The sequence below is a fragment of the Polypterus senegalus genome, chromosome 4, assembly GCF_016835505.1.
Source record: "Polypterus senegalus isolate Bchr_013 chromosome 4, ASM1683550v1, whole genome shotgun sequence".
Classification (NCBI taxonomy): domain Eukaryota; kingdom Metazoa; phylum Chordata; class Cladistia; order Polypteriformes; family Polypteridae; genus Polypterus; species Polypterus senegalus.
The window spans coordinates 151,658,839-151,675,101 of NC_053157.1; the positions used below are offsets into that span (position 1 = coordinate 151,658,839).

The following is a 16,263-nucleotide window of genomic DNA, read 5'->3' on the forward strand; positions in this document are numbered from 1 at the left end:
TGTATCCATGATATAAAATGCTGGTGCATTTGAAGAATTTATCTGCATAATAATCAACCTCAGAGCACTTATCTTTGGGAACTCTCCATTGACATCTAGGCAGTTCTGTATTCCTGCCATCTCTGCTTTCCCTAATCACTAGCTTGAGAAGATGTCTGGGTAGTGGACCCACAAAGGGGTCACATATGAAATGTTACAATCTGGGTGTTTTTCTGCTCAGCAAAAGCCTAACCTGAGCAATTGAAACAATCTGAATGGTCTTGTTAACAATCACTTAAATAAACCCATCAGCAAGTTGTGCTATAGCCACTTAATTTTGAGGTAGGGCGCATCTCTCTATAATAGAATGGTATATTGTTAATATTGTGCAACAGTTAGCATTTAACAAGTAATAGTTTTTGCTTTGGCAAAAATACCATTGTTTTGACAACAACAGTAACCTTGGGGTACATGATCAAAGCGGACTATAAAAAGATGACATGTTTTCAATGCAAGAATAGTGATTTCTTCAAAAACTTTATAATGTATGCCTCGGCATACACTGTACTCTGTGACCAAATAAAATTAATTGTGAAGAATAAAAAGAGTAAAACAAAACATAATTGCATTTACTTGTAAAAAAAAAATGAATAGTATAATGGCATACTAGAACTAAAAATTTTCACATTTAGCTGTAGCTTTCATTTCTAATGCAAGCTACATGGGGGAAATGTCAAGTTGTGCACAGTGGAAGGGCACCAAGGGTGATTATCAGGGACAATAGAAAACTGGGATCTTAAAAATAATGCAATTTTAAGGAAAGATAAAATTTTACTAGCATATGGGCAGCGGTTGAAATAATTAAGTACATTACTCTGATTTGATTTTCTAAAACATTGCAATTCATTATTCAGTTTAACTGGCAATCAAAATAAAAAAAATTCATATTACCATGAATTAAAAATGTGCCACCCCATCAGTATTTAAATATATGTTGGGGGGAAAAAAAAGCAAAGAGTTACATAAATGTGTACCTAGACTTTCTTTTAAACACACACACACACCACCACCAACCCCCCCTTCCTCCCAGTTATAACAGAATTATAGTTTTAACTAAAGGAAAATAGAATCATACTATACAAAATGTTAATGATACAGTACCTCCTGAAGCAATGTAAAATCCGCTGGGAGCATACTTTGCAACAGTAACTTGGTGAGCATGTTCAGTATAAATATCTGCAATTGCTGGATTCTAAACAGGAAAAAAAGTCAAAGCAAAAATAAAAGAAAATGAATAAAAAAATAAAAACACTGCAAAAAAACATACTTTATGGAAAAAAGGAGGAAAATCATCAAGTGAAAACATAGGTTTTACTTTTAACTAGACAAAATTACTTGCATCAGAGTAAAGCTGTATAAAACAGTTGCAGAGCTGCAAAGGTGCTGATAAACTACATCTGCAGAGAAATCTCCCAAACTGGAAATGGATGACACACAAAACTACTGAGAATCTTAAAAATGAACAGGCTGACCCCCAAAACTCTGCAGAGAAGCAACATGAAAGTGGGTCCAAGAAGCAATTAAGAGGGCAAAACTGTTTTTAGGATTTGCAGAATTTTAAAAATGAGATGCAAGAAAGCAGAAGTCAGGCAATAAAAGTGCAGATATTCCAACAATACAAGCTTTAAAATAAGTACAAGACACACAGAAAAAGAAGATTTGGGGATTTACCCCATATATTGTAAATTCCCTGCTGAAAAGCAGTGGATTTGCCACCGAGTTGTCTCTGAAGACCGAGTCCAGAACAGGACTAGACAGGAGAGGAAAGGGGTTGGTTTCTATAGGTAGTGGGAAAGAAGAGGAGGTTTCAAAGAACAGGCAGATAGGAGGTCAGTAAGAGGGTGTGGTCTGGAGGTAGAAGTGAAACATGTTTGGCTTCAGGTGGTTTTGCCATCAGATGATCTGCAGAGGGGGTAAGAAAATACATCAGGGCATTTCATTAACCCCTAACCTGGCTTTCCATCTCTAGTTAAGCCCATTTTATAAAATAGTGGTGAGGATGAAGCCAGACTTGGTGGGATTTATGGTTGCTTTGGAGCTCACATTAAGTACCATGTTTAATCTGCAAGAAAGCCTCTAAAAACAATGTGAAAAAGAGTTCTGTATAATGTGTCATTCCAGGACACATTTTAAATATCTCTGCCGATTATGAATACTTGGGTATAGTAATAAGACACACACATCAGTACTTGAGCTTTGAGAGATGATACCTAATGGGTACAGCGGAACTGTTTAATAATAATTGGGAAAGAAAAAAAAATGGAAATAGTGCATTAAAAGGTTTTTATACATGCACACACATTTTGAATTCTTTGGGGTTACATACACATACTATATTTACAACAACTCACTTAGCTTTCATGAACAAAAATTAGGAGATTAACCTTGGGCAGCATAGAATGGTGGAAAAAGTATCCTCAGGTGCTGACAAAAGTTACTATGGTTGAATGCAGTAAGTGAGGTTACTTGCTTCCCTGCTATCTATTTGATTTATATTAGCAAATGGTAAAGTCATTATAAATCAGTATTGATCCTTTGGTTTCAACTGGAGATGCAAGCAATAACACTACAGCAAATATTCATATATCTGGGAAAATTAACACATACTTATCCAGAGGCTCAGATCGATCGGCCAGCAATTTCAATCAGCCAATCTTCTTCTTATTTTTTTTTTTTAGTAAAGTGTTGGTGATCACAAAAAAAACCCCAATATTTTCAGCCTCTGCTTTTCTAAACTTTAAGGTAATTAATTTAGTTGAACTGCTCCTTTACTCAAGGTAATACAGTAGTTGAGCCAGCACAGAGCGAAGGTTACTTTAGAGTATGTCTCGCTCTCTTTTCTTTTTTCAGCAAACTTCCTGCAGTGCAGCAAGTAGAAAGTTGTGTTATCAGAGAGCAAGAGACACTGGAATATTAGCCATTAGATAGTCAAATTTGAAATCGCTGCCTACTAAACATTAGGCCTTTTTAAAGATCTGTATTGTGTTTATTTGTTTCTGCATGTCACACAGCATATGTTTTGGTAATAAACAAGTACTACGTAATTAAAATGGTAATCCATATTTATAATTACACCCCAAGAATTATGAATGTCAGGCACATAAACTAAATTACAAAAAAATTATAAATGTAGTAAATGTATATTTTAAGAGCAAACAGCTTTAGTGTTATTAATATCTTAAAACAATTAAAACATATATGTGCATTTGTATTTAAGCAGTGCTTAATTACCAATATCAATTCATTGACTGTGTGAGAATATATATAATGAAATGAATCATTTTATTGGAGTCCCAAAGAGGAAGATAAATTGAGTGAAAAAAATAGACTTTATGTGAAGGGGATAGGTGCTTTGCTGAAGAGAAACTGGCTAAGGTGGTTTGAGCTTGTTGAATTAAATGCAAAGGGATGACTTGTTTAAAAGGTGCATCAACAAAGAAATGGAAGGGATAAGGACAAAAGGAAGAACAAAGAATATGTGGTTAAAGATGGTGCCAATGCCAAATTATGTGAAGAGAATAGGTCTTACCCTAAAGAATACCCAGGGCTATGGGGAGTGGAGGAAAAAGATTCGAAGCAACCTGCTAACCTGGGTAAACCCAGAAAATGGCCATGAACGCAATGAGGGTGTTTCTTGAACAATGTTGCATTTGGGGCACAAAAGTCTACAAAAAATGCAAAATCATTATCACTGTAGAGCAAAATCTACAGTACAACTTTTTTCTCAAAAATAATAAGATTCTGGAATTTTGACAGTGATAACAGATTGAGCAATTACTTTTTAGGTGCATTCATACATAATGTGAAAATCATTATAATTTACAGGTCCACAAGTTATGGGGCTATATGTGATTGAGATCTAATTATTCCAACCCCACACACATTTATAAAAAAAAAAGTCCAGCGGCTCATAAATTTAGCTCTTGAGACCCTTTGTGGCTGTATGCTTTGTTTCTGTGTTTCAATATGACTCTTAGACTAATTAAATAAGCAATTATTTCCCAGCAAACATTGTGATAGACTGTGTCAGTCTGTCAACAAGTCAACCTCATTGGACAAATTTTGTTGAAGTGTGGCACACATGTTTCAATGTTTTTTTTAGATATCTTGAACAAACAAAATTTTGAAAATTCAAAAACTCCTATTAAAAAGCACTGGCAAAACTGCAAACTCGTCTCCCACAAAACAGAGAAGCATTCTGTGCGATTTCAACTATGAACTATTTTACTGTTTCAAATGTTACCTTGACAGCAGCTACACCAAGTTAAATTTTGGATATTGTTTTCTTTGTTCAACCTCTGAGAATCGCTACGGACATCAAACAGTTCCCCAAAAAGTTAATGAAATGCAGGTAGATAGTTATTTGCTGTAGTTATTCACTGTCAAAGAATAAATTATGGGGGTGAGTGAACCTACCTTGGCAAGTCCAGCAAGGCAAATCATTTCTGCTTTATGCAGACTTCTTAGCTATCTCAAAACACAGGCTATTTTACTAATCCAAATTTCTAAGCTGTTTAAAAATAAATTAAATGATCTTCCAAACTATAAAAGTATATAACCTTTTGCTTTACTTGCTTGCATTTTATAAGTGAGGTACCCTGTCGAGTGTAAGCCGTTATGCACAGAGTAGACCAACATTAACTTGGAATCAACCAGACAATAAACCAACCTTACATCTCCATTCTCCACAGTTGATAATAACTCAGCATTTTACCGACACTATTTTACTCAAGCTCAACCAAAGGAGGAATTTTTTACAAAAGGTTTGTCACCGTGTATGAATATGGGGTTTGTGTGTGTACGTGAGATTGGTCCCTCTGATGATCTCGAGTCCTGTCTAGTCTTGTTTTCAGTCTCTCAGTCTTGGTGAGATAAGGATTGAGAAGGCTCTAGAACCTTCCTAGTGAACTCAGTCCACTGAGAGCTACAGTGCATGCACAGCCTTTAAACACACCTGAATATTACACCATGCGTACATTTTCAAATTTAGAAATGTTCTAATTTATGAGTCACTATAGGTATAATTAAACTAAGTTTGTACTACTAGGGTGTTGTACCGTGTTAGCCATTATGAATGTAGAGAAAAGCCAAGCAAAATGACACCTTTTATTGGCTAACTAAAAAGATTACAATATGCAAGCTTTCGAGGCAACTCAGGCCCCTTCTTCAGGCAAGATGTTATCTTTGTAACTTTTTTTTTTTTTTTTTAATTAAAACTAGGGGGCTTTGCCCTGTGCTTGCTTCGCTCGCCAACCCCCGTTTTTGTTTATCTGGATACACACTTAAGATTTTTTTTTCTTTGAATTGTTGCTATTTCATTAGTTTCACTTTTATTTCAGAACTTCTGTAAAAACAATATTTGGAATCTTTCGAGTCCCAACGTTCTGAATCTTTTAAATGAGCTCCGTGAGACGTGTTTAATGACTTTGTACCATAATTCAGGATAGCTTTCTCCATTTGGAATTTCAGTACAGAGAAAACGATCTACATCATCAGCAGTTAATTTTTTTTGCAAAGTAACCAATAAATGCATGTGAGGAAAACTCAGTTTTTGAAATCTTTTGACTTAAACTTCAAAGCCTTATAATATTTACATACTTCTGACATATCACCTATGTCCATATATTCGACCTCTATTTGCCTTTTCGTTATTTCTCCGAGTAATAATTTCTCTTTCTTTGCGCTAATGCTACTTTCTTTGTTTTGACACTGTCATTTTTTCTGCTTTTATATTCTGTATCTTGCTATGCATGTGTTTCGCGCCAACTTTTTTTTGAGCCTTCTGAATTCTAGTTTTCATTATCTCTAACCTGCTCTGCAAGTGTTTGGCCCCTTGTTTTTTATTTCTGACCTCGCTTTATCCTGCTTTTTTTTTTTTTTTTGTGACACCTGGTCCATGGTGATTATTTTTCCTTTTTCAAGTAATAATTTCCATTTTTTTGCGCTCCTGCAATCTTTACTTTTTTTTTTTTTTTATACTTTCTAATTTTCCTACTTTATTATTCTTTAACTTTCTCCACATGTGTATCACGCCAACTTTTTTTTTTTTGAGCCTTTCGAATTCCACTGCTTTCATAATCTGTAACCTGTTCTGCATGTGTATAGCGCCAATGACCCGATTGTACATGCTTTTTTTTTTCCCCACCAATTCCACTTGTTCCAGGCTGATAATTACTTATCATTACTTTCATAACCTCTAACCTGCTCTGCATGTGTATAGCGGCAACTTCCCGATTGGATGAGCTTCCCCGATTTCCACTTGTTCCGGGGCTGATGATTACTGTCCTTATTTTCTGAATTTGCACCTAGGTTATTCTTTTTTGTCTCGCCAACGCTTTTGAGTCCCTTTTCTCTGCGGTGCTTTCTTCTTCACTTAGTCATCTACATTTCATTTATAACGTATTGTCCTTATACGCTTTATGTGCGCTGAGAGCCCTGGATCTGTGTGTGCTCAAAGCCAAAACACAACTGAGTGTGCTGCTGGCTGCCCTTGCTCTTATTTATTTGTAAGTAGGGCGTGTCTTGCAAGAATCTCATGTTCTAATCTCTTGGCGCAAAGTCTCATTTTTAAGGTCCCCGCGAGATGCTCTGTGGCCAATCTCTCTAGTCTCATGGGTCTTTTAAGTGTCTTCCGTGATCTTAACGTGAACATCACATCTCAGCGACCTACCGTTTCTCTCCGGGATTTTTTTTTTTTAATTAGAGAGATGTACCAAGCATTTATTTAATGTACGCATGTTACATGGGAATCATTTAGTGTTCTTTTTTATTACTTAGTTTTTACAGTTTGCATTCATTATTTACTAATGAACACAATGTGGGGCTGACACTGGGGCTTTATTGCAGTCTTTCAGCCTCAAGTGATGGAAACTGGAGGGAACAAAAACTTAAAGCAACATGGAATCACCAGGACCAAGTCTGAGAGCTACTGCTATAGTAAAGAAAATTTATCTTAATTTAACAATTAATTGATTGGAATTCCAATCATGTAACTATCAAAAAAATATTCAGAATCATAGACAAGTATACTACTATATAAAATGAACTAAGTACATACCTGCAATTTTATTATGATTACAGTATTGCCATTTGATTGAACTAATTAAAGGCCAGTGTTTGACTAAGCTGCTTACACTGGATTTGTAGACATTTAATATTGATAAACAACATATAAAAGTGGTCTTTTATTTATAGACTCACTTATTAGAATATCAAAGTGCTTAGAATTACTTTTTTTGTTTAAATTTTGTAATATGAGAAAAAAAAACACTAAATTAGGTTGATGAGAACTTTAAGAAAATATATAGATGCTACATTTTTTCTATTAAATACATTTTTATAAACATTCCTTGTTTTATGTCAGAATCATTGCGAATCTCTGGAAACACAACAATTAGTCATAAAATATTCTTCAACATTGAAACAATTAAAGAATATTGGCAGGTGAAACACTGTAAATACAATTATACATGCATTTGTTTCTTTCTAATATTTTTACCATTAAATTATACTACAACTTTTACTGTTTAGTTATGCTTTTAATGTATTTTACAGTTTTTGTATATAAACATTGTACCATTTAATCATTCCCAAGTCCTAAATTGCAATTATACAGTAAATATGGATTTTACTTATGCATTACTTGTTTCTTACCACTCATACTATGTGATATACACACAAATAAGGAAAGCAGTACAAACCCCATTTATTTTTGTTTTTTTACTTTATCAAAACATATTTGTAGTCAATCACTAGAACTGCTGACTTAATAAATTTTGGATAGTTATAGCAGAAGTAGTTTTTGACTTTTACTGTAAATGTGCTGCACAACCATTCGTTAGATGCATTTGATAAAAGAAAAGGTTGTTTCATGCATTTTCATGTCATCACCTACAAATAACAGATACAGCTTTTGTTTCTCTATATGCTTTTGACAAATTGCTCATCAGATGCTTTCAGTCAGAAATGCAGTAACTTTAGTATTGTGAATACATCAGACACCAGCAAAATAAGGACATGCAAATCCGAAAGCCCTCTTTTTTTTTTTTTTTAAATTATAGATAGAACAAACCTGTTAGTATCGGGGAAGTGTGACCAGCCCGGTCACCAGTGTAGCTTTAAAAAGTGAGCAAAGTGGCAGCTTTGTCTGTCTGTCATCTTCATGAGACTGTGATGGCAGTGTGTCCAGCTTAGTCTGTCTGCCTCTGTTGTGTCACCTTCCAATACCCTAGTTTGTCCTCCTGGGACATTAGTAGTTCCTATTCTAACAATTTAGTAGGTGTGATGTGCTGTGCTGCACAAATAAACGTGATACGACACTGAAGATGAATTTGAATAGTCACTGTTAATATAATTTGGACAAATGGATACAATTAGTAAATGTAAAGAACATTAAAGAAGGTCTTTTCAGAAAACCAACCTGTCATCGCAAATCACATGTAACATGTTTTGAATATAGATGACACAGGCCACATTAAAGTGACACACCTGGTCTACATGAAAGAATTCTGCTCCTAGTTGGTCAGAATTTTTTTACATAAAATATGGCAAATGTATTCAACTTTTCAGTTTTAAAAGATCTGTGCGACTTCAATTATGGATTATGTTAATGTTCTAAATTTAACTTGCAAGTGGTTACTTCAACATGTATATTGTCCCTCTTTACTTGTCCAACACCCTTCCAAAATAAATGGGTTATCATGCTACCAGATTTTAAAAAAAAAAAAAACACACAATAAGCTCACTATTCTTAGTAAAATCAGAAAGGCTAGCGACTAACTCCACAGCAGAAAGATAAGGAAATAACTTGAGATTACTTTAAATTACCCACCAAGAGTGGAACACTGACAATTCACTTGCTCAGTTTTTTCACAAAGATATGAAGTCACAGGTACACATAACATACAGTATAAACTCTCAATTCTACATAGTATTTCATAAAAAATAAATAATAAAAACAGTGCTTATTTTTCAGAGTTAATGCAACATTGCACATACGTATTGAGATAACTAAAAGATGCTTAATAACCTAAAACACAAAGCACTAAGTTGGTAAAAGCTCTTCACAAATTCTTTTATTTAGTAAAGAAAAAAAATGTTTAGCCAATTTGAGGTACTGTATGTGAATTATGCCATCTCAAAAGCAAATTTTAACCAAACACCTTAAAGCTAAAAGAAAAAAACACTTGGGTGCTGAACCAGTCCTGCTTTATTAAACAGACTGTTAGACACCACTCATATACAAGATACCATCCGTCTTCAATCAACATCTTGAAATTACAGCCATGTTTTGCTGGAAAATCTTTTCTACTGATGCAGATGAAAGACAACTCTTTGGTAGTGAAACAAAAGATTTAAATAAGGTTACAATTAATGTAAATTTTAACTTTTCTAATTGATGTGGTCAGCAGTGAAGTGTATAGATAGAAATCATACTGTGCTGAAAACTCAACACAAATTAATCACAACATTAATTAGAACCTATCCTGATACGTAGTTTAACATATGTACAAACCTCTGTGTGAAAAATAGAAGACAAAAACTGTGCATATGCGAGTAGAGAAGTAATGATGTTACATTCTCAAACTGACAAGACCCATACAGAATTACAAGCAACAATGCCATACCACGTATGTATAGAAGCATGAGGGAATCATCACATATCAATAAGTGAATGTTGGCTTTCCACTTATGAAAAAAAGAAAGAAAGAAAAAAAAAAACCACACACAACACACACCGCATTCACATCTTTTTATCTCCGGATGGGTTGTTCTTAATGGTTAAGTAAGAATTTTTCAAAAAGTGTGCAGTCAGGCAATGTGAATGGTTATGAGGAATAGGTACAACTTGTACAAATCTTGCATTGTCAAATATTCATGAAACATTACAGCTTTATCCAACAACTTTTATGTCACAAATTGAATGACTAACTAAAAGGTATTTCTGGTATACATACACTTTCAAAAAAACTAAGCACTTGATATGGACTGAACAGTAAAATTCACATCCGCTTGTAAAACTGTTTGATGCAGGAAAAGGTTTCTTGTGCCCAATGAATTAACAAAACAAAAATTGATTACATAAAATAATTCAATAAATGTGAAAGCTTTCACAGAAGGACTTGAAAATTCCCATATATTGAAAACCTAATGGAAAATAACAAAAATGTATAATTATGACATATTTTACTCCAGTCCTTAAGTCTCTAATAGTTTGAATCCTTAGTTTTGGGCACTATCTGAAGTCTGAACCTTCTCCCCATGTCTGTGCAGGTGTTTTTCCAATGCAAGACACTCTGTGTGTGTGTGTGTTTGTTTGTGATTCTGCCATAAATTAAACTGGTTCCTGTCTAAGGCAACCTCCTTCCTTACAAGCAATATTAATAGGGTTAGGCTCCAGACATTCTAAACTGGGTAAAAAAAGTACACATGATGGATTAGCATTTAATGGTTCCCAAGATCAACACTCATTGTTTACATAAAAAGAGATCCATTCTATAGAACAGTTCTGCCATATTCACTTATTTTCACATCTCAAAATTTCAATTTACTAACATTTTTACTGATAAAGGATAATAAAACACTGATTTAAAACTAATGTAAAAAACAGTGTATCCCTTTACTTCACAGACAAGATGTGGGAGATAATCCACGAACAGAAGCAATGTCCTAAGGTTTCTGAGTAACCCTAAACATAATACATACAGTATTTTGTTAATACAACCACAAGTGAAAACCCAAACTGGATGGAACTGCACTTAAAACACTACATGATACTTATTGAACAAATGGATTTGTGGGCCACTTCAAGTATGATTTCATACTTTATTTCCACCTACACGTTATACTGTGTAAGAGATTATTCCAGTCACACTGAGCTTTGTATCTACTATGCTTCAAAAACTGTGTTTTCAGGTTATCAGTTACAATACGCACCACTGTGCACCATTTGCAAAAACAATAAAATGTTTTCAAAATTGTACACACAACCATGGTAATTTATTCCTGACAAATGCTACCTCAAAATAATGCACAGGTGTCTCTCAAACTTCAACAAAAACATTAAATGCATAACTTGCAAAGGGAATAGTACATTAAATCAGTTAATAAAGTCACATCAACAAATCAAATCTTGGAGCTTTAGTCAATTCTAAAGACACAACACTGTGTTAATTCTCTGAATTTTACTCTCAATTTATCCCTATGTACATTCAGACCGTCAGGCCTTGTTATTTATTGAATATTACATTAGTGTTCTGCATTTTGGGCACTATATAAAGCATCCAGTAATAATGTGTGCTGTTAAATGTGATGCACCCAAAAAAAAAAAAATTAATGTTTTGATGGAATGGTGTTGTGACTAATAACTGGCCCAGGCAAGAATGCATGGAGTTTGTACCTACATAAAGAAAGGCAAGTTATCTTAAGTGATATGACTCAATGTGGGTGTTTCTCCAAATATTGTGTGTGCTGCAATGGATGGGATGCAATCCAGGACTAGTTGATAACTTACATTCAATGCAGCCATATTATTATTCATAGTGGAGGAATAACTTCTAACAATCAATGCGCTCTTCAATCAATAAAGAAATATACCACAACAGTATGATCAAAACATCAATAATGCATTTTCAAATCTTAGTCGGAGCTGCAGCTTTACAGAACCAGTAACCTGGATTTGAATCCTAAATCCTATACCTGGCTATTGGATTTTCTTCCAGATACCCTGTTTTTTTTCCTCTTTCCCCCCTACCACATCCCAACAGACATGCGGTTAGGTTAATTGCCAACTCTAAATTGTGTGGGTATGTTCACTGCATTTGAATGCACTATGTCCAGGGCTTTTTCTCACTCTAACTTGGATTAATTGGGCAACAGAACATGTATCCATGGAAACCAAAACTGAAGACTATAAAATATACACATAATTATCTGTGAGGATTAGAAAAGTACCTGAATTGTAATATCTATTTGCTAACCTTATAAAACTGCACAGCACACATGGATAATTGTCTATACAGTACTCGCTTTTCCATACTAGATCCAGTCTAAGCATGAGGACACAATGCAGATGGTGTGCCTGGATGGAATGCTAGTCTACTGCAAGACATTCACTCAGACAGTGGACAAATTAACAGGTTCCTGTTTATTTAATCAGAAAGGTGCTATATAAATAAAATGCATTATTTTTAAGAACAATTCTGTGGAGTGTTGCAGGAAACTGGACAAGTCTGATGTGCTGCTTTGGCTAATATGGCTCTATGATACTACCAAGACAAGTCCAATAAACCATTTCCATAACAGAGGTGCTTACATTCTGGAAATCAGATCTTAAATATAAAGAATATATGCTTGATTTTTAGTGTTGATGAGATCTATTTTTTCTTTAAAACTCAGTATTAAATCAGGGATCCCAATGTGTGTTTCTAAACATGACAGTCAACCAAGCCGAATTCACCATTTCCAGACATGGAGTGTTTCAGGAAGTTGAAGAGGAGCATGCGAATAAAAACAGTATACTTACATCAATGTTCCTAATTATAACACATTTGCCATTGGTGTAGAGAAAGTTGTTTCCTTTGGGATCTCCACCGAGGACTTTGGAAACTCCCCTCTCAACTTGAGGGAGGCTGGCAAAAACTTTACCTTTGGCAAAAAAAAATCTGCATTAATTGGTGAATTAATATTAGATGTTAGTTAATTATAAACTACTTAACGAAAAAATATAGGTGGCTTAAGACAGCCCGGTTTTCGTCTTTTACGCCATCTGAATTCCTTTCGGGGCGGCGCCTGTTATGACATGCTTTTCAAAACGAATGTTAAGGCAAATACACCAAATACAGTAAACAGCTGTACATTACAGACGTGAGATTAACAGCGGAAACTGTATGGGGACATAAAGAAAGTGTTGTCTACTGATATGCATTACAAAGTTAAATAAAATCCCTATGCCAGAACAAGTCATTAAAACGAGTAACAGCCTGTTCTCGCTTCCAAGAGATGTACGTAAAAATCCAGAAGCCAGAATCGTACGAATGGTTTTACTTGATTTTCATCATCCAAAATGCCTACCTTAACGATCGAGGCACTAGCTGTAATAGTCTGAAGTTTTAAATATTTTAACGTAAAAGCCTGACTAATCAGAGCTGATGAAACACTAGAGGTTTGAGCACGAAACCGGGTACACCCAAACCGCCCCTCTGTCCATTTTAAAACCAACACGAAGTGAGAACAGCGAATGAGGTTCCTCAAGCGCTTCCCAGACGACAGATCACTACCAGGATGTGGACTATGAAAGCAAGGTCCACAAAAAAATATCGCTTACTGAGTTCATAGGGCATAGTGGCAGGGTTTCCTTCGACTTTCTTTCCACAAAGTATCCAGTTGTTGCCAATGAATGAACAACAAGCCTCCCTTGAGCCCACAGATCGTCACAGCCGGTTGCGCTAAACCCTGCCGCCGAACAGCTAGCCGAAGAAACCCGGAAGCCTGCGCCAATCAGTCTGCGCAGTAGTTTGACCATATATAGTCAAGTACTGTCAGGCTGAAACAGCTGTCGTTCTCGGGCCGACCCGAATCAGGAAGTGACGTAACCAAGGGACCGCCTCTAAGGCCCACCTTCTTCAGGTTTAGGGTACACAAACATTAGCGTAAAATTTTATGAGACGAAAGGTGGTGCGTTGACAGCTTAAGGAGGTTTTGCGTTTTGTTTAAAAGAAGTGATATTTACACATCGATTCCCTTAGTTCAGCATTCGTTTTAGTCTATGACAGGAACAGAAGGCAATGTAATGACATGTACGCTTTAAACATCTATTGCTGAGATCACGAGTGTTAGTTAAGGAAATGACTTTATTTGGCCTTTTACAAGATTCTGAGGGGAATCGTCAGTTTGCTGGTATATTCAACATATGTTAGCACGCAACGACAGTAATGAATCTTATTCTATAATTTAAATATTTTTGCAACTAAGTGATAGCAGAGAGTTCAAGATAAAAAAAATAAAACATTGAATATGTAAGGTCACTGGCATCCAGTTCAGGGTTGCATTCTCTTCTGACCAGTGAAAGCAATGAGCACGTCTGAGAATGCTGTGCTATGATAGATAGATAGACAGACAGACAGATCTTTCTTTGCTACCAGGAGGAATTGGCTTTTTACAAAAGTTAAATAAATACATATCCACCAGAATGACTAAAAACAAAGTAAACTGAAATGAAAGAAAACTTGTTACTTGGCAGTTATAGTAGCAGTGAAGTATTATGCAGGCATATTGCTGTTTATATAAAGGAGCCCCAGTAACATTTCTTAACACACTTATATTGAATAATTTGTTGGATGAAGGTAGTCAATGAATGCATATACATGCACTTTAATCACCTGATTATTCACAGAAATCTAGTTCCAGAAATGCCATGTACACCCTTTGTGCCAAGAAACCGGGAATTTGGTCTCTGAGAATACCCAGTTGCCACACATAGATATCTCTGCATGGAACCTGGTTACATGGCCATCTGTAACCATAAGTGGGTTGCAGGTAAGATTTAGGAGTCTCTTTTTGTAGCACACTGTTGGTTCACGTATGTCAGTGCCAGAGGTGCACGTTTGGTCACAGGATCCAGATTTATCACATCGCTCATCTTACAAATGCACTTCTTGATAACCTGAAGGTTTCCCTCCATTCATTGTTGGTAAACTCATTCAAAACAACTCTGTCCCAGTCTTTTCTTCACACACGCATCCAACAGCCATGAGCAGAAAATGGTAAAAGCAACTACATAGATACATTTCCTGAGACAAATGCTTAGATGATTGCTTTATTTCTTCTCCTGCTGTAATAAGTTGTCTCAGTATTATAGAAGTCATTAAGTTTATGTTGATGAATTGAAAATGCAGTACTAATGTCAGTAGCACGATTTTGGGAGCAGCGTTGTGGGTAATGTGTTAAATTTAACGTGTTACATAGTTACTTTTTGAAGTAATGAATATTCTAACTCAATACTTATTTTATTGAAGTAAATACACCTGATTTGTTATTATCCCACCAGCAGTGTGTGTGAGGTAAGAAGCATACCTACCAGCACGCTAATCCTTTGCAGGGCTCATATTCACAGTCAAGAAGAAAAGAGTGTGCTGCAAGCAATCCAGTAACAGAAACATGTTAGTGTGTCAAAGAGAGGATCTTCGGCATTGCTTATAATGTCACTCAGTTTTCTTGTCATTCCTTCGCTATTACCTCCCGAGAGTTGAGAGTGTGTCCCATAATTGAGCTTGCACTTTTAATTAACTGGTTGATTCGGTGGGCCTTTTTTGAAGTGATTTTACTGGGCCAGTAGAAAATCTTAGTGGCCATCACAGAGTTGTTGAAGATGTAAAGGATGTCACTACCCAAATTAAAGGAATGCTGAAAAAAAGAGTCTTCTCTGCATTTTCTTATGTAGTTCGTCTTTGTTACGAGCTCATTCAAGCTTGTCATTGTTGTAGAACGTCAAGTACTTGCAGCAATGAACCACTTCTGCATCCATACACTGAATAGTGACCAAGCGTAGAGGCTTTTTCATGTGGGGAAAGTCAATAACTCATTTCTTGGTTTTGCTGATGTTAAGATATAGACAATTCTCTTTGCACCAAGAAACAAAGTTATCCACCTGACTTCTATTCTATGTCCCATTCCCCCTTTATCAATACACACCATAATTGCAGAATCATCAAACATTTCTGCAAGTTACGTGACCTAGTATTGTATTTATAGTCTGTGGTGTACAGAATGAAGAGAAAATGAGACAGGATTGTTTCTTGTGGTGCTCCAGTGTTGCTCACTTTTATATTAGAGACACAGTCCTCGATCCTCACTAACTGGTCTACCAGACCGATAGTCCATTTTCCAGGCACCACAGGCTCATCCACCTGCATATCCATGAGATTACCCCTTAACAGGGATGGCTGGATGATACTGAAGGAACTGCATAAATCAAAAAACAGTCCTCAAAGTGCTGCCAGTTTTGTTCCAGTGAATATAAGCCTTGTGGAGCAGATGGATAATTGCATCTTCCATTCCAACCTTTGGCGATTAGGCAAGCTGCAGTAAATCCAGGTGGTCTACCGCCAGAGGACTTACATAGTCCAGAACCAGTCTTTGAAAAGTCTTAATGATATGAGACATAAGTCCCATTGGTCTATAATCATTTGGTGAATAGAGAGATCCAGATTGTGCGTTGGTCCTTGC

At 35.7% G+C, this 16,263-nt stretch overlaps 1 protein-coding gene across 1 annotated transcript in view; it reads right to left on the minus strand.

The window, feature by feature from the left end:
* wdr1 (WD repeat domain 1) overlaps positions 1–13,540 on the minus strand; it is a 61,516-nt gene extending 47,976 nt beyond the window's left edge. The window contains exons 1-3 of the mRNA XM_039751491.1: positions 13,364–13,540; positions 12,563–12,684; positions 1,141–1,231 (exon numbers count right to left, since the gene is read on the minus strand). Coding sequence (XP_039607425.1) covers positions 1,141–1,231; positions 12,563–12,684; positions 13,364–13,379 — 229 coding nt within the window. The 5' untranslated portion in view covers positions 13,380–13,540. The remainder of the gene's footprint in view (positions 1–1,140; positions 1,232–12,562; positions 12,685–13,363) is intronic.
* Positions 13,541–16,263: the final 2,723 nt, after the last annotated feature.